At 40.9% G+C, this 17,818-nt stretch overlaps 1 protein-coding gene across 6 annotated transcripts; it reads left to right on the forward strand.

The window, feature by feature from the left end:
- Nucleotides 1-508: 508 nt before the first annotated feature.
- DYRK3 (dual specificity tyrosine phosphorylation regulated kinase 3) lies at nt 509-17,072 on the forward strand. Of its 6 annotated transcripts, none has more exons than XM_048497215.1 (3): nt 509-718; nt 2,884-2,995; nt 12,401-17,072. In XM_048497215.1, the coding sequence occupies exons 1-3, from the start codon at nt 639-641 to the stop codon at nt 13,970-13,972; spliced, it is 1,764 nt and encodes a 587-aa protein (XP_048353172.1). In that variant the 5' UTR covers nt 509-638; the 3' UTR covers nt 13,973-17,072. The 6 variants fall into 6 exon arrangements, with proteins under 6 accessions (XP_048353172.1, XP_048353173.1, XP_048353177.1 ...); XM_048497216.1 differs by having other exon boundaries at nt 524-718; nt 2,880-2,995; XM_048497218.1 differs by lacking the exon at nt 509-718 and adding an exon at nt 10,894-10,971 and having other exon boundaries at nt 2,880-2,995.
- The last annotated feature ends 746 nt before the right edge of the window (nt 17,073-17,818 follow it).

The following is a 17,818-nucleotide window of genomic DNA, read 5'->3' on the forward strand; positions in this document are numbered from 1 at the left end:
CTTCCCAGTAGCCGGCCGTGGCTCTTCTGTGTTTGTTTATTGGGAAGAAACTCTCATAGAGTTTGACAGAGCTGAGTCCCAAGTTGGATTGCAGGCTTACAAGGCATCATGCTCGTTCGTTCACTACGTGGTATTACGGAAACGGGGTGTGTGTGTGCGTATGTGGACGTTCCAAACAACAGGACTGTCTATGAAAACCTTCTCCAGACAAAGGCGCAGCGACAAACCTTGAAGCCTCTACTGTGAGACGGTTTTCCCATAGTTCCTGACCCTGATATTACTGTGGAAAATGAGCTCTTCACATCCTCAGAGGCGCCGCTTCACTACTTCAGCCATGCCGACCTCTTGGTGCAAATTAATTTTATTTCCGTTTCCCATGTAGGGCTGGAGTGGGCTGCTGACCTGCCCCTTCCCACACCGCCCCCTCTCCTCGCAGCGCCCCCCCCTCGCTCCCGCCCTTCCCCCTTCAGTGCGCAAGCGCACAGTGGCTAAGCAGCCGTTCCCTTAGCAACCGCACCCCGGGCACTGCCGTGACCCCGCCCGCGAGCACAGCTTCGGAGGGGAGAGCGGCGAGCCGCTTGGCCAGCCCGAGCTGAAGTGGGGGGCCGGAGAGCCACATCGGCCTGGGCAGTGGGGTGATGGGGCGTACGGCCCGCGGACTGCTCCCCCGCCGCCATGATGCTGCTGAGCAGGAAGCCGGAGGGTCCTCTCGCTGCAGGTAACGGCCGTTCGGCCTGGGCGCATCGCGGTAGCGGGGCCGGGGGGGGGGGGCGGGGCGGGGGGCCCTTGGTGGGATGCCTTTTGGACTTCATCCTCCCCGTCGTTATGGCGGGGTTCTGGTTTGCAGCGGAAGAGGAGAGACTTCGTATCGATGCATGTGTGCGTGTGGCCCGCCGAGGAGGAGGAGGAGGAGGAGAGCACACTGCGTCTTCTCATCCACGTTGTGCTCTGGGTGCCTGCTCGTCCTCATCTAAGGGTGGCTGTTTTGCTTTCAGCGAAAGCGGATAAGTCTTCGAGTCTTCGGCTTTGAACGGGAAAGACTTCCACCTCTCCCTCTCCCCCCCCCCCCTTTGCACATTCTTGCTCTTTGCATCCGATTGTGAGGACGGCGGTGGGAAACGCTCCGTACTGGGACTTCAGCATGGCCAAGAGGGCGGGGGGGGGGGAGGGGGAGACTAGGGTTCCAGATCCTGGGCAGGGAGCACGTGCGTTGGTCCTGAAGTGTCAAGTCTTTTGCGGGAGGCTTCAGGACCACGTGCTAGGAAGGGGACAGAATGGGGGGTTCTGCGCCACTTTCTCTTGGGAAGCCCTCATTGTACTCCGAGGCATTTACTCGTAAGTAGATTTGCCTAGGCTTGCAGCCCGGGTGAGAGCTATGTGCGTGCGCTCCCTTAGCTGGGAATGAAGTCAAACGACAAAAATGCAGACGGAGCCTCGGGAGACGTTTCCTGGAGCTTAGATCCAGGACGGTTTCCCAGGAGACGCATCGCAACTCCCATCACATGAGAGATTTTAAAAGTAGCCAGAACAAAGCTCCAGGCGTCCGACTTCAACGGACAAGCTGGCCCGAGTCAAGAGGATTGATGGGGCCGCCCTGTGCCTGACAATAGGAAACGGCGTTGGTTTCCATTGTCCTTTTCTTGGAGTTTCTAACAGTAGTTGTGTTAGTCTTGGCAAGTTTAACGGCCCTGAAGGGATAAAACGCCCTGGGCTGAAATAGTCTGTTATTACTAGCTATTCTGTGGCTTTAAGAGGCTTGAAGCATGCTGGATTCCTGCAGACCATTGCCAAATTTTGCATAAGGAAAGGACATTTTTTACATTTTTTCCTTTGGCAACTTGGTCCACTCTTTTTCCTGTGTTTTCAATTAATGTAGGACAAGCAGTTTTCAGTCTTTCTGATGCTGTAATTCCCATTTAAAGGTTTTGCTTTTACTTGCAATCCAAGTAAAAGCAAGCCAGAATCTCTGCTGAATAAGACTGACCCACACTTCCTTTTTTCTATGCGTAGTATTTTTTAGTTTTCATGGGTTTTGCAGAAAATAATTAGAAAAGTAGAGAGCCCATGAGTGGGTTGAGTATTGTTGTTTTTTGAACACTGGTCACCACCATAATCTGGAGTATGACATCATTTATCAAAATTAATTCATTCAACTTTGGGGAGAGAAGGGGTAGTGGGTATAGGCCAAAGTTGGCTGGTTAGGATGTGACTCAAATGTCTAGTCAGAGATGATCTTGAAAGGCAAAGATCTGGACATTATTAAGAGAACCTTTACATCTCCATTCTGTGTATGGTTCCTTAGATACAAGTGCTACTAATTCCAGTGGCGTTGATTTCCAAGGAAGCATGTATAAGACTGATATTCCTGATATTAAGTTGTTGTAGGGAATAATTCTGGAATTTTTGTTCTTTCTGTTCTAGTCAGTAGGAATGTGGTTGTGGAAAATTGCCATGTTTCATATTTACAGTCAGCCTGTTTTGAAAGGAGTTTTATCTAGTATTTATTGACTCATTTGTCAGTATTACATGCTGCTTCCTAAAGTACACTTTTGAATGAAGTGATTGGTGAATCCAGTTTCAGAAATCTGGAAAATCAAATCCTGACGCTCCCATAGTTTCTCAAAAGAATGATAACCCTGGATTTAAGATAGTTCTCTTTAAAATGCTACACACAAAAATGTTTATTATTGAACATAACTGTAAGTTGTGTGTGAATGTATGATGGGCCCTCTTTTCCAATGTAGTCTTGTCTTACCAGTACCAGTTTTGCCTTTACTATGATATATTTGTATTTTAATCCCTGTCTTATTGAAAGAAATAATTTGAAGTTAGTGTTCATTGTTAGAGTTTGTCTTGATTGACCATCCTGTTATTTTCAGCCAGGTTTGGAGATGGCTTGTACGATTCCTACATGAGAATAGATCAAATGAGGTATTCAGATCCAACAAATGAAGACTGCAGCCCTTCTGGACTTCCTTCACTAGGGAGATCTAATGTAAGTTGTTTCAACTTGCTTGGATTCTGTCAGAACAAAGTAAGCAGAAGACAGATTCATTAACCCAGCAGGATATTAGTACAGCTGTACACATGAGGAAGGTAATAGTGAAGCACTGTTCTGTACTGATCTTTTCTAGTATTTTTTTCTGTACTGAATTATCCATCGAACTTGATCAAAGTATTGGTAAACAGCACAGTGAAACCTTGTGATACCTAATCAGCTTTTTTGTTTGTGGTTTTACTAATCTACCATGTCTTTGTGTTCTAATGAGTGCGATGTTGTGAATAAGTTTTGTGTTTTTTTACTTACCTTTGTGTTTCTGTTATTCCCCCTACTAGCTAGAGAGAAGCTCCTGGCATGGGAGATACCCAGGTGTCACCAACATAAGTACACATAGAAAGGAATTTCATGCTGAAAATCAGTTGTCCTTGCTAGAGAGCCAAGTTAAAAGAATTTACAAGTCCTTCCCAGGTAGACAGCGTGCCTAGTAGCATTCCTTAGCTGACAGAGTTTTCCTCCTTAGCTGGACATTCAGGCATCAAAAAAGCCAGGAAATAAATGGGTATCTAAACTTCCCAACACCTTTCAAACTTGAATGTCCTCTCTTATGGGAAACCACTCAACATAATCTGATCTAGCATGTTTGTTTTTAAATTTCTAAACATTTTTAAACATGCTAATCCATTTCTTTCCTCTTCCCTTTGTTTTATAGTCACAGATTTCCAGTAAGCAATCTCAACATGACTGAGTGATAGAATTGTGTGTAAAAAGTTCTTCTCTTGCTTATTAAACTATTCATGCAACCTCTGATTCCATACAGAATAGAATTCGCCTAATCTTTGGAAAGTATGTAAAGACTGTCTCAAATTAAGATTTTGGTTACAGCTGAATTTAATTGTTGCAATCCCACTGAGACGCTTTGTCTAGCTTGCAAAGAGATATAGCACTTATTAAGAAATGGATCGTAAAAAAAACCAAGTGAAAGAAAATAGTATTGTTGCCAAAAGAATTAACATTCATATGTTATTAGAAACATGTAAAGAAACAGCTGCTTAAAAAAAACCACACACACCAGAGCCACATCTTGTAGGATGTTAAGAATGATACTAGTTCATCTTCCCAGCTAGGCACTTGCCTAGCTGCCAGTGACAAGTAAAACTGCTTGTAGACAAGGAGGCACAAATCAGCAGCGCTGTCTGAGAACTACCGTATATACTCATGTATAAGTTGACCTGTGTATATGTCGAGGCACGTAATTTTACCACCAAAAACTGGGAAAACTTATTGGCTCATGTATAAGTCTAGGGTGGTAACTCCAAAGCAGGCGTGGGCAAGGAAGAGCTAGGTCACCTCCTCCCCACCCCACCACCTCCTGGATCTCCACAGCAGCCCCAGCCCTTGGCTTCTCTGGCATTTCTTTGCTTGCAAGTAAGGAAATGCCAGACAAAGCATTACCAGTTTGTTAAATATGAGTTTTATAAGGTACTATTTTTTTAAACAAAACTGACATTCTTATCAAATCTAAGTTTATTTTTCAGCCTTTAGAACATATTATGTGTATGCATATGTGTGTAAATTTAGTGTGTAAAATTGAATTAACTGACCTATTATTGAAGTGTTCCTCAAAACGGCTAGTTTTGCCATTGCAAAAATTGAGACCTTGGTTCTCCCTTCCCCTCTCCATTTTTTTCTGGATCTAAGTATCCCTAGGTAGGAGTAACGCCCATTGCCACCAGGTGGCTTCTGGGGACCGTATATCATATTGATATAATTCACCTGCCCTAAGGTGTAAACTCTTAGTTATATGGAGAGAGAGGCCACTTGTGATTGATGCCCAGCCAAAATTTGCCCTCAGCACTATTGTGTACCAGGAGGCAGGACTTTGTTCCTGAATTTTGAAGGCAAGCCGTTCTGAAGCACATCATAAAATCAGTGATAGTCCTCTCCAGCTCCAAGGTCAGGAGAAGAGCAGGGGATCATCCAAGTTGAACAGTTTGGGAGGTACTTTCCAAAGTACGGGGGCACATGCAAAGACTCAAATCCCCTCCTTCCCCCTGATGCTGAGGAGGGAACCCATTATTGCTGCATAATCCTTCCTCCATCAAACTGTCATCATAGTTACCATTTCCTTCCTCTTCCCATGGATTATATTTCTGGTTCTGAACATGTACCTATCTGCCTCTTTTTCCCTTCACCACTTCTCAGTGCATGGGTTGGCATTGGAAAAGAGGAGGCTTACATGCTCAATTGCGGATGGGAAGACGAGGAAGAGAAATTGTACTAGAGAAGAGCATACTTGCCTTTTTACCACAAATGAGTGTGAAGAATCTGGAGTTACTTAGGTGGGCATGCTAGTTTTCTTCCATTATAAAGAAGGTTTTTTAAAAAGGTAAAATTCCTTCCATTTTCAGATTATCCAGTCATGTTGGTTGGTAAAATAAGCCCTCGCTTTTGTTTTCAGGTACGAAATAGTTTGAACTGTAAGGTTTAAAAATGTTTCTAATCTTGCTATCATTACTACACTTACTAAGGAATGTGTCCTGTTGGACTTACTTTTGAGTAAACATGCTTAAAGCTGCACTTTAAGTGGAGCAATATTGAGAGAACAGTGATGCTTCCAGGAATAAGCTATATGGGGAGCTTTCAAAAAGTTCTAAATCTACTGGACCAAAACACCACTTATGCTGTCAGTCAGTTCTCTTGGGTGCTAACAGTGCAGATTATATTGTGGCTCAGGGTTTTGAAGAGAAAGTGTTGGAAGCAGGGCGCTGGGTTGCTCTGAAGTCATCCAATTGGAAATGGAACTTGATGTTAAAATTACGATATGGGTCAGTCTGCCAAAAGTCATGTGGTCATTATGCAGCTGGGACTTCTTTCGAGAGAGCCCTTGGCATCCCAGCTGTCCCTATTCAGTCAGTTTACCAAAGCTAGACAACAAGATTTGGAATTCTGACCAGGTGTGAAGCTTGTTGATAGATAGTTGCCGGAAGAGGGGAGGGATTTTAGTTTCCCTGTTAATCTGAGCCAAAGTCTGCTCTATAATACCCAACACGTTTAGCAGAATTAACACATTGGAAAAGTGGTACAGTTGTTGAGAACTGCTAAAAATGCGGCATAATTGTAACCTTCAAATAGTAATTTGCTCACTTATAGAGCATATAAATAAATTTATCACAAGAATATTGGATGAATATTAAAACTGTGCAGAATTTTATGTTTAAAGCTCAGAGGAGATGTACAGCACTAAAGACACAACTGATGAGGGATAACTCTTGATTAAAGTTACTAGGTCCTGGTGCTACTGCACTATAGTAATTCTAAAGCTTAACATTACCTTAAGCTACCATTTCTTCCACTTATAAAACAAACCAAATAGGCTTTGGTCATATTGTTAGTTTAAGGTCTGTATCCACTTTCTTCGGAGTAACATTGCACTAAACTGCAAGGGTCTTTGTTAATTTTAGGTTGTATTCTGATTATTTAACTTTTTTTAGTCAATGTATACAGGAAAATATTATTTGCTATTGTGATTCCATTTCTGAGTGTTTTTGTCAATCCATGGTGATAAACTTATATCACAAACCTTACCTAATACTAAAACAGTATTATCTAAAAACAGTATTGATGGCTAAAAATAACTATTTTAAAAACTAATTTCATGTAAAATGATGGGGAGGCAGTTACATAGTTTTAGAACTTATAGCATTATTTAGCTTTTTTCAGTGAACCAAGACAGTGAAAATAACAGAAAATAACAGATATTTCCAATACTGGTCAGGATTGATCTGTCAAAGGTCTTAGACAGAGTCACTCATGGGTTTTGGTATCACAGCTTATCTGGATATCAGAACCAGCCTGTGATAGGTTGTTCGTTTATGACAGTGAAAGGTTGTTAGGGGCAACTATGCTTTGTCCACTTGCTGTGTGCTTTGCAGGATCCCATGAATTTGCATTTTGTCACCCAGAGAGACAAAATGGGGAACTCATTCTAAGGAGCTCATCTAGATTCCCCATTTGTAGAAGGTGTGAGAACAGCATGCACGTCTAGAACATAAAAGGGTATGGAGGTGGCATTAAAATTTTTAGTGTTCAGAATCGTTTGGATTTTGCAACTTGCCCAGAATTGTTTGGATTTTGCAACTGGCACTAGTAGTAAAGCCCGTTTTATGAATAAATAAAATGGGCTACAGACAACTGCTGGTGGGTTAAGGGTGTTCAATGAGGGGAACAGTCCCTCCTGTCTTACTTCTCCCCTTGGCCAATGTTTGATATTTTGTTCTCCCTCTCCATCTGCTTCTTTCTGTCTCTCGCCCACATATACACACTCTCATCCTCAGATCCCTTTTGCTCTCTGTTCTGTCGTTCCCCCCATGTGTGCAGACTCTGCACTGCCCTTGAGGGCAAGAGGGAAAGACTCCCCCCCCCCCCACATCTCTGGTCCAACAATTGATTCTTCTCCTCCCCCCCCCCTTTTATTTGGTGGGAGCGGAGAGTGAATCGCCAAAGCTGTCCCATGCCTCAATAATTAGAGGTGTTGCAGCTGGGATTGCATCACAGTGATTGGCTGGGAGTGGGAAGTGAATTGTCGGTGCTGTCCCGCACCTCAGCAGTTGGAGATGTTGCGTTGTGCACCTCACCCTAATGTCACATGTGGTGGAACTGTTGCGTGCCTCACTGGTATGTGGCAATTGACTGGCAGTGTATCATCACAACCCGGCCAGGCTTTTACTCAATTATGCGTTGCGATGATAGTAGAAAGACTACATCTGCAGAGCGTATTGTGCTCACAATTTTCCACATGGTGTTTATGGCAGGGAGAAAGAGTCCTGGATTCCCCGTTACCATAAGAGCTTTGATCTTGCTCTGTGAAGGTTGTGGGAAAAACATGGCAGGCATTCAACCAACTGTTTGCCAGGTAGTTGGAATGCCCAGTCATATAATATTAAAGCAACCATTATTAAAAAGTTCCTGATGGCTAGCTCTGGTAGTCTGTTGCAGTAAAAACAAGCAGGAGTCTTGTGGCACTTTAAAGACTGAAGCATTTTTATTCTGTGATTAGTTTCTGTGGACCAGACTCCACATCCTCACAGGCATGAAATACTCATTCCTGAAAACTTGTGCTGGGCACAAGACTCCTGTTTTTAAAAAGTGTAACTATTGAATTTTTAATATATAATTGTATCTAAACATTTTTTTATATATATAGTGTATATTTGATAATGTTAGCTGCTCAGTTGATTATAACCTGGAAGATGCCTGCTGTTATCCGTGGTGTCTGTGCTGAAAGCTGTTACCCATGGTGCTTATTTTTCAGGCTTCTTGCAGTAGATAAGCTCATTTCTTTTTAAGCTGAGACAAATAGCCATATTTAAATTTTTCCGTACTTCCCCAGTTGTTATACTGAAAGCACTTTCAAAGTCTTAGACAATTTATTAGTAATTTGCACGACACTTGTGTTTGATAGACTAGCTCTAACTGTTAAGCAGTCAGCTAGTCTGGACACTGACTGTAGCCTTAAAATATGCATCTCATGAGGCTCCCAAACTCTATTGGCATTTGGATGCCTTCTTGACAGTTCTGGGTTGGAGAACAAGAACAAAGCAGGTTTGTTGTCTATAAGGTTTTTTTTAATGGTAGCTTGCTTATGGGAGAAGTTGTCTTTAGGGCACTGTGATAAGAACCAGATGGATGCTAAAAGGAAGATTAATATTTTATAGAAGTTGAAGCTGATAGTTTATCTCTTCACTTCATTCCCAGAGGGAGATGGGTAGGTAATAGAAACTGGGCAAAGATTGGCATCAAGGATTCATGGGTGGAATTGTTGATGGGTGCTGGAAAGCAGAAGCAAAACCCAGACATTCAGAGAAATGGAGCTTTCCAGCATTAATAGCATCTGCCGATTTTCTGCAAGACCGTGTGTGTGTGTGTGTGTATCCAACTCATTGACCAATCTTAGACCTCTGCTTAAAAAAACAAATCATTAGAAACCTGTGTTTGCTTTTTCAACATGACCTCAATGTATTTCTTTCTAGAATGACTGTCACAATAAAGTCTATATTGTGAAGTATAGTCCCATAGCAGGTAAAAAGCTAAATCAAAAGTTGTTCCACAGCAGAGAATGGAAGCAACAACTATATCAGAGTATTTGGGAATCATAGAATCAGATAGAGTTGGTAGAAACCCCAAGGGCCATCAAGACCAACCCCCTGCAATGCAGGAACACACAATCAAAGCACTAACACACAATTAACGCAAAGGGAAGGTTAAAAGCCTTTCCTAAATCATGTAGATGGCTATGATGAAGGAGCCTAAGGCTGTTTCTGCACGGCCCAAAAAATCCACTAAAAGACAGTAAAAGCAGCATTACAGGCGGAGAGTTCACACGGCTGTCGCCGCAGCACCGACGATGCGGCAGTGCTCAAGCGGGGCCAAAATGGCATACTCAAAAGTCGCTGAATAAGCAAGGTTTTTCATCAGTTGCGCTCCGCGGCTGCAGTCATCCAAAGTGCCCAGCAGGAATTGGTGCCGCAGAGCCCGCCCCCCCAATGGCGGCCCACACTGGCCAATCCTGGTGCCGAATGCCCATGACGTCTACTCTGGGGGAAAAAGAACGCTGTTTGCAAAGTGCAGCTGTGCGAAGCGCCAGGGTTCAGCCAATGCGCTACCTGTCTATGGAGCGCCTGCCCATGCGAACGCTCCGTTGCCGCAGCGTTGCCAGTAACACCGACAGCACAACGCTGTAATTGGCTGTGCAGAAACGGCCTAAGAATGAGGAGGCAACCAAAAGGTGACTCTGAAGTAGTATTTCCAGTTCTGCACTTTGAGAAATAAAATGTGCACTCCATGCGTTATAAAAGCTAGTTTAATTTGAGCTGTTATGATTCCTGAGACCCTGGTGCTCACAAAATATAGTCATGAGAGGGGAAAGAAAAAAACCCTTGTGTTGTAGTTTGGCAGTGGGGAGGGGAGGGGGTGGATAAGAAACAGAGGCTCATTCCGCACACGCAAAATAATGCACTTTCAAGCTGCTTTCACAACTGTTTTTGCCATTCCGCACAGCTTCAAAGAGCCCTGAAAGCAGCTTGAAAGTGCATTATTCTGCATGTGCGGAATGAGCCTTACTATAGCATAGAAACTTCATTTCTTGACCTCTGAGTGTCTATACATGTTCTGTCTGCTTCTAAGACCTTAAGCAAATGCTTTTCTCACACTTGGCAAGTTTCTCTCTGAGTATGAAAGCTAGAAACTTTTTTCTTGGATATTTTTCTTGTGGCTTAGCATGTAGGCAGAGTTCCCACCACTCTTAGGATAGATTAAGTTCTGGGACCAGGAATGTTTCTCACTCTCTTTTTACAGGGAGGAGTCTGAAATAGTTTTGTGTGTCTTGGAGGCACCCAGCTGCTTCATATGGTATGCAGCTCCAAAGTTTCCCTTCTCTTGCCTTGCCAGGCATCTACCAGCTATTTTGTTTTTATTTCTTCTTTTCTCATTTAACTGATATCAGAAACTCAGTCTTGTGTGTCTTTGTGTTGTTTAATATCACAACTATCCTTTTTAAACACCGTGTTGTATATTGTGTTTAAGCTGGTAATTCCTCTTTCCCCCCTCCAGTTTAGGTTACAGATAAACATTTTATGCAGGAATAAATTTCAGTTTGGGTTCATTTCCATTTGGATACTCTGCATTTGTACCATTTTTCTTCACTGCAGAAGAATCTTTGTGAAATACTTCAGACTCCTGTTGGGACAGGAAAACAGATGCTTCAGTAAATGGAATTTTTTTTGACAACTGAATTTTTTGTATTAATTTAAGAGAATTTGTGACATTTGGATTTATTTGCTGTGAACAGCCTTCTGATTTAGAATTTCACAGTGTCTGTCATTCTTTTTCTGCAGTTCAGCCATAGCCCAGCGAAGAATATGTTACTAAAATGCTTATTCTCTGGATCATATTTTCTATGAGTTCCTGGAAAGGTGTGTGTCTCAAAATGTACTGTCTACATTTTCCAGACAGATAGCCGTTAAACAGCAATCAGGAAGAACATAGATGTTGAGGTTCTAAAAGCCTAAATGTCTCAGCCAATGTCTTAAACTATTTACAAGTTGGTTATGTCTTTAAAAAAGTATTTTGCTGCTGCTTTATTTGGCTGATCACAGCAACTTGCTGTAAATGAACAGGACCAGCATCATTTGTGAGTTTTCTTCAGTCTTTTGTATAATTTTCCTTAACTACTGCTATTTTCAACTTCAGGGGCTGGTTGTCTTTATTTTGAGATTAAAGACTGAAATGGAAAAACATGTTTCTGCATGATTCACAGTTATTGCACATTATAGTACTGCATGTTGCAAGTTTCATGCAGCATTGCACCAAAAACAAAAAATGTGTGTGTGGTTCTACTGGAAATATAATTTTACATTAAGGTACATTTTTTCATGTTAAAATCCAGTAGAAATAAAACACTTCATGATGTTTTATTGCCAATTTAAATTTTCCTTTGGGGGCTTTGGAAAACTTGTAAGCACTAATTAGTACAGGGGAATTTATATCTATATGTATTTGCAGAACTTAAATCTGATTCAGAATACTCTTATAGGTAACATATAAACTTTACCCAATTATACATTCAAATACAATTCCACTTGAATCTATTTGGAACTCTAGATTCAACCACTACTCTAGTCTGTATTTCTTGTCCTGGAGGCTTCTATCATACCCTGCTGCTTCTTGTGTATGTCTTCTGCATGCTTTCCCCCCCTGAAATTATTTTTCTTTTATCAACAAAAGATTACAGGAAGAGGAAGTTAACTGTAATAACAATAGGAATAATAAAGGAGATTTAAAAAAGAAAACAAAAGAAAGACTAACAAGATGGAAAACAAAAATAAGGGGGAGGCTGTTTCCAAGAATTCAGTGCCTCACTCACACTGCTGATTCTGGATTGTAAAATCCAGACCCTTCCAAAGTTAAGGTTCCCAATATCTGGGGAGGTGGGAGATAAGAAAAACTTGTTGTTCAGCCAGCAAAAAATAGCCCCTATCAGCAGTGTGTAGTCTAGAAGCACTCAGAAGCTCAACCAGAGTGAAATGCCATTCCACTGTTCTGCATGCTTATTTGTGATATTTTTGCTTCCTTGTATGTGTCTGTGCAATGTTGGAACTTGCAAGAAAGTGAACAGCATCAGTTTGTTGGCTGATACTATTTCTTTACCAGTTTCCATATACTGGAATGGATAAACAGGTGTTCCATAGGTGTTTTGTGCATGTTAATCGAATAACAATATCTTACAGAATAAATAAGAATTAGTGTATTTGTGTTTATTCCATCAGGGAAAATCATAGCCTTGTTGCTGTATTTGTTAAAATGAGAATGAAATACTCAAGACATTTTCTTTCATCCTTATAGGTGACTGCTAACAAGGGCACAATGAAGGATTATCCTTTGACTGGGAGCCAAGTCAAAGTTGAGCAGTTGTTTGAAGACTCCGGCAATCGAAGGAGTAGTACTCTCCAGTCATCTGGAATAAATGGCTCTGAGAGGTCCTTTCCTACTCCAGCAAAAGAGAAAAGCTTAGACAACATCAGCACCACCAAAACTAGCGGCAGCTCATCAAAAGCACAGAAAACTGGAGGTCAGTCTGCAGATCAAGCATTAAAGCAACACAAACAGCAGTTAACAGCCTATGAGCAGCAAGAAATATTTAACTTTTCTGAAATTTATTTTGTGGGTCCAAATGCAAAGAAAAGGCAAGGAGTCATTGGTGGCCCCAACAATGGTGGATATGACGATGAGCAAGGCAGCTATATTCATGTGCCTCATGACCATCTTGCCTACCGATACGAAGTACTTAAAATAATTGGAAAAGGCAGTTTTGGCCAAGTAGCTAAAGTGTATGACCACAAGCACCACCAGCATTTGGCCTTGAAAATGGTACGCAACGAGAAGCGGTTTCATCGCCAAGCAGCAGAAGAAATTAGGATTTTGGAGCATCTCAAAAAACAGGATAAAACTGGCAGCATGAATGTTATCCACATGCTGGAGAGTTTCACCTTTCGGAATCACATATGCATGACTTTTGAGCTCCTGAGCATGAACCTGTATGAGCTGATTAAAAGAAACAAGTTTCAAGGCTTCAGCGTGTCGCTTGTGCGTAAATTTGCCCACTCTATACTGCTGTGTTTGGAGGCTCTTTATAAAAACAAAATCATACACTGTGATCTGAAGCCTGAGAATATTCTGTTAAAGCAGCAGGGACGGAGTGGAATCAAAGTGATTGATTTTGGGTCCAGCTGTTTTGAGCACCAAAGAGTCTATACTTATATCCAGTCTCGATTCTACAGAGCCCCTGAAGTCATTCTGGGAAGCCGTTATGGAATGCCCATAGACATGTGGAGCTTTGGCTGTATTCTGGTTGAACTGTTGACTGGTTACCCTCTTTTTCCCGGAGAAGATGAGGGTGACCAGCTAGCTTGCATGATGGAGCTCCTTGGAATGCCACCACAGAAGCTTCTGGATGCATCCAAACGAGCCAAAAACTTCATCAACTCAAAAGGTCATCCTCGTTATTGCACACTAACAACCCAGTCAGATGGAAAAATGACCCTGAGCGGTAGCAGATCACGTAGGGGGAAAATGCGTGGTGCTCCTGGCAACAAGGACTGGGTCACAGCACTAAAAGGCTGTGATGATGCTTTGTTTATAGAATTCTTAAAGGAATGTCTTAACTGGGATCCTTCTGCTCGAATGACTCCTACCCAAGCTTTGAGACATCCTTGGATTTGCAAACGAGTACCTAAGCCACCCAGTGTGGATAAAACATCAGGCAAACGGATTACTCATTATACAAGCTCTTTCCCAGGCATAGGTTCCAGATTACCCCCCGTTGTTGGGGTGGCCAGCAAGCTGAGAGCTAATCTAATGTCTGACTCAAATGCCAGTATACCTCTATGTACTGTGCTACCAAAATTGGTCAGCTAATAGAGAATTATTGTATTCCCAGAGTACATACCCTGTGTTTTTAATGATCTCTTTGAAACCTGTAAGATGACTAAATGTAGATGTCTTTTTAAAAAGAAAGAAATATTGAATTTTTATTGAACAGTAAAATCTTGTATAAAAAGATGAATCCAAACATAAGCATTTTAAGGGCTATGATTTATCAAGTTTCAGCTGGAACGTGGTGCTTGTTACATCACTTTTGATAGGTCAGCACATTTGTTTGTTCAATGAGGTTATGGGCTGTTGAACAGATGGATTTTATAGTGCCATTGTAATAAAACTCAAAAACCTCTTGTCAAAAGAGCAGTCTCACTTAGCAGATGATTTATTGAAAAACAGTGTGAGGATATTTAAATTGTTCATTTCATTAATCCACAAATGAATATATTTTACAAATCGTACATTTTTGCTATGGAGATACCAGTGTTTAAACTCTGTGTTTAATGCACTTGGTTCTCTTTCCTGATCCCACCAGCCTAAATTTATTGAATTCACAGCTTGGCTTTAGTTTTTGAAGGTAGAAATGTCTCCAGAAAGATTTTCAGAGTAAGTTGCTTTAAGTTATAGTGAATGACGTCATCACTGCTGGGCAAGTGCAATTTTCAGTGCTCAACATTAAAACTAATGGTTTGAGGCTAGAAACACCAAGCATTTAATGTGAAAGATGACAGTGTTCTATTGTCCTTGGACAATTCACTAACATCCAGATGGGTGTTTCAAAAATTTTGTGCAGTAAACATATAATGATGTACAGCAGTGTCTGAAACCCAGAAAACTAGATTAAGTACTTGATGGTAAAGTATATGCAAGCTTGCTTTGGTGCTTACAAAACTTTTTTTTTTTTTTTGGTTAAGCCTTGTAGCAATTTTACCTATACTTGAGGCATCTTATATGGGCAGGTGCATCAATTTAATCTGAGCCAAGCTTCTTCCCACGAGGAAATTCTGGCACTAATGACTTGATTTTCAAGACATCAGTCCTGGCCAAACCATGAAGTCTAACTAAAACTTTGAATCTGTTTTCTGTGTTTGACTATTCTAGGGTGAACCACTCCCCATTGAGCAAATTCACTTTTCACTGTGATGGATGCTGCAATACTGTACTATAAACAGAATATCCCTCCCTTTTCCCCCAAGTCCATAAGTAACTGATGTGGCGATGGCTTTATCTGCAGCTATAACATTCACTCAAAACTGCATTTGAGTGAGTGAATTTTTTACCCAGATACTTACACACCAGTGCTGCTGCATATACTTGTGTCACTATTGCACTTTGATCCTAAGAATACTCATATTTCAGTGGCACTTGTAATATGGAGTGTTGGTAATGGCCCTTTTGACTAGGCTAGCATTGGGAGTCTTGGGTGTTTGGGCCTGAATTTTTTATGGTATGCCACAATTATTCCATACATTGGTGACCATAGAACTATATAAAAGTTCTATACAAACTGCCATGATTCAAATGAATCATTCTACCTTCTCAGTCATGTGGGCTGTAATATGGTCCCCTTATGAAATTGAATTTTTAATGTGCAAATATAACTAGTGGTAAGGTGCATCTGTGACATTTAAATTGTCATATTATAGATTCACTAAAGTGTTGAAACCTTTCAGTTGGTTTATGGTTAAAAGACCATTGCTCTGTCAGTCCTTTGCAGTGGAGACTGTGTAGAGAAGGGAACTTCTATGAAATAAAGACATCTCAAGTCCCTTGAAGAAGGTGTGTGTCCCTTGGTGATGTTTAATAGATAGGACTGTGTTCAGGAGGATTTAATTAATTCACTGGGGGAAAATATTTTGATTTAATGTTGTGTTTCCAGGGGTGATGGTAAACTAAAGGTCTCTCGGTAAACTAAAGGTCTCTCAAGTTAACCAGTGAAGAGGGATGGAACATTTTATAATGGACTGTTTCAAAAAATGAATCACAAGTTCATATAGCACCAGTCACACTGGGCAAGTGAATGGTGGACTCTGAAGCGAGCATGCCAAAATCAGTAGATTAACAGTTATCAGTCCCTTTTATTCTTAAGAATTTAATAATGTAAGGGAAGTGTGTACTATTGAGCTGTCATAACTTAAAACATTAACAAATATCCCAATAAAATAATTTCCAAGTAACCTGAATTTGTTTGAATATGACAAATAAACTGCATGCAATAGGCTTCACTGAATGTCTTAATCAAATATTTCAGTCAAAATATTTTTGGCTACTGGAAAAGTTATACAGTACAATATGACATGGAATCTCCTGTTTACTAAATATGCTAAATCTTGACATAAATAATCAGTTTAAAGTTTACAGTTTCAAAATTTGGGAAACCCACCTGACTTTTTAACAGGTCAACTGATAGTGATTGCAGAACCAGTCAAATTTAAGGTAAACAACTTGCTTATAGGAAGAATCTGGGTAAATTTGTTTTTTCTATGCAGTGTTCTTCAGTGACAGTTGCTGCAACTTTATGATGGTTCATCATAAAGAATTCTCAGTGATGATTATCTTCCACTTTCATTCTTCATATCCATAAACCTATAAAATCTGTATTGATTCCCAAGTCACTACATTGTGTGTTAAAATAATGGTCACTAAATCAAATATTAATTTACTGCACGATGCAGTAAATAAAAACGAACCCAGTACATCTGATCTTGCTTTAAAAGTAGTCACAGTTTTCACTTGCAGCTGATTAGACCATGTTTCTTGTATATATTTGTGCAGTGTGGTTTAGATGCTCATTTTAAGGTCTGTACATTGTTCTTCCTATCTTTAGTACTTGACATAGCAAAATAAGCAGTAGTATATTGGTGTTAGTGCAGTCATAGCTCAGTATAACTGTCTCCTTGTTATTCTTTTGACTCTTTACAGCCTTCTTGACTCAACCTTAGACTATTACATTTTTCCAAGCCATCTACAAGCTGTCTAAAGAGAAATTCTGTGGTGGTAATAGTTGGGTATATCTGTTAATGTCTTGTATGGGTAACAGTGGGTGGCTCATTTTCATGTTTTAAATTTCCAGGTGTGAAATCCAGACCCCTTGGAAAACTGGAGCAAACTCCTTAAATAAAGCCCTTATCAGACTTTATAATAGCAAGCCATATGTTTTTCTTCAGATTAATTGCTCTGTTTAAACCAGCACTGACTCTTTTAAAAGCTGAAGCCTCTCTATAGCTTCTGCCACTCTCCCCTCTGCCCTTTGATTGAAAAGCTTCATACGTGATGATCTCAGCAACATCTTCTCCCCCGAAAGGATAAGCAAAAGGCTGTTTGTGCACTGGGAGCTTTGAGCTAAAAGATTAGAGGCAGAGATCCCCTGCATGTAATTAATAGTATTATGGAATTAAGAGTTAAATCTAGAATGATTCTGCAGTCTTTATAGTCATTTTGTAACTGAGGCATCATAGATTATCTAGGTTAGGCATTGATTTCTCTGGAGCTGCACTTCCTATTTATTGAAATGGGAAATCAGAACATGAGTTAATATTGGTTGGAGTCCTGAATATGTTTTCTGCTTGTGAAAGGTATTTGGAGTGTCTGATTTTTCTTGCCTGCTGCAACCTTCCATGCCCACTGAAATCCTGCCTGTGGGAGTAATGGTGGGTTTGCAGTTGGAAGGGGAAGCTTCTAAGCACACATACCCTGCAATTGAAAAATATAGGTAAAATCCAAACTGTTATATTTAGTTTTTAAATATTGCATCCGATACTGCATATAGATTAAATGCTCACTCTCTCCCTCTCTAGTCAGATCCAAGAGAATGAAACTGGCAGAATGGGGTTTCTCTGCTACCTTACTTTGCCCACCCACCCAAAATCATACTGCTTCTTCCTC

The sequence above is a fragment of the Sphaerodactylus townsendi genome, linkage group LG05 (assembly GCF_021028975.2).
Source record: "Sphaerodactylus townsendi isolate TG3544 linkage group LG05, MPM_Stown_v2.3, whole genome shotgun sequence".
NCBI lineage: Eukaryota > Metazoa > Chordata > Lepidosauria > Squamata > Sphaerodactylidae > Sphaerodactylus > Sphaerodactylus townsendi.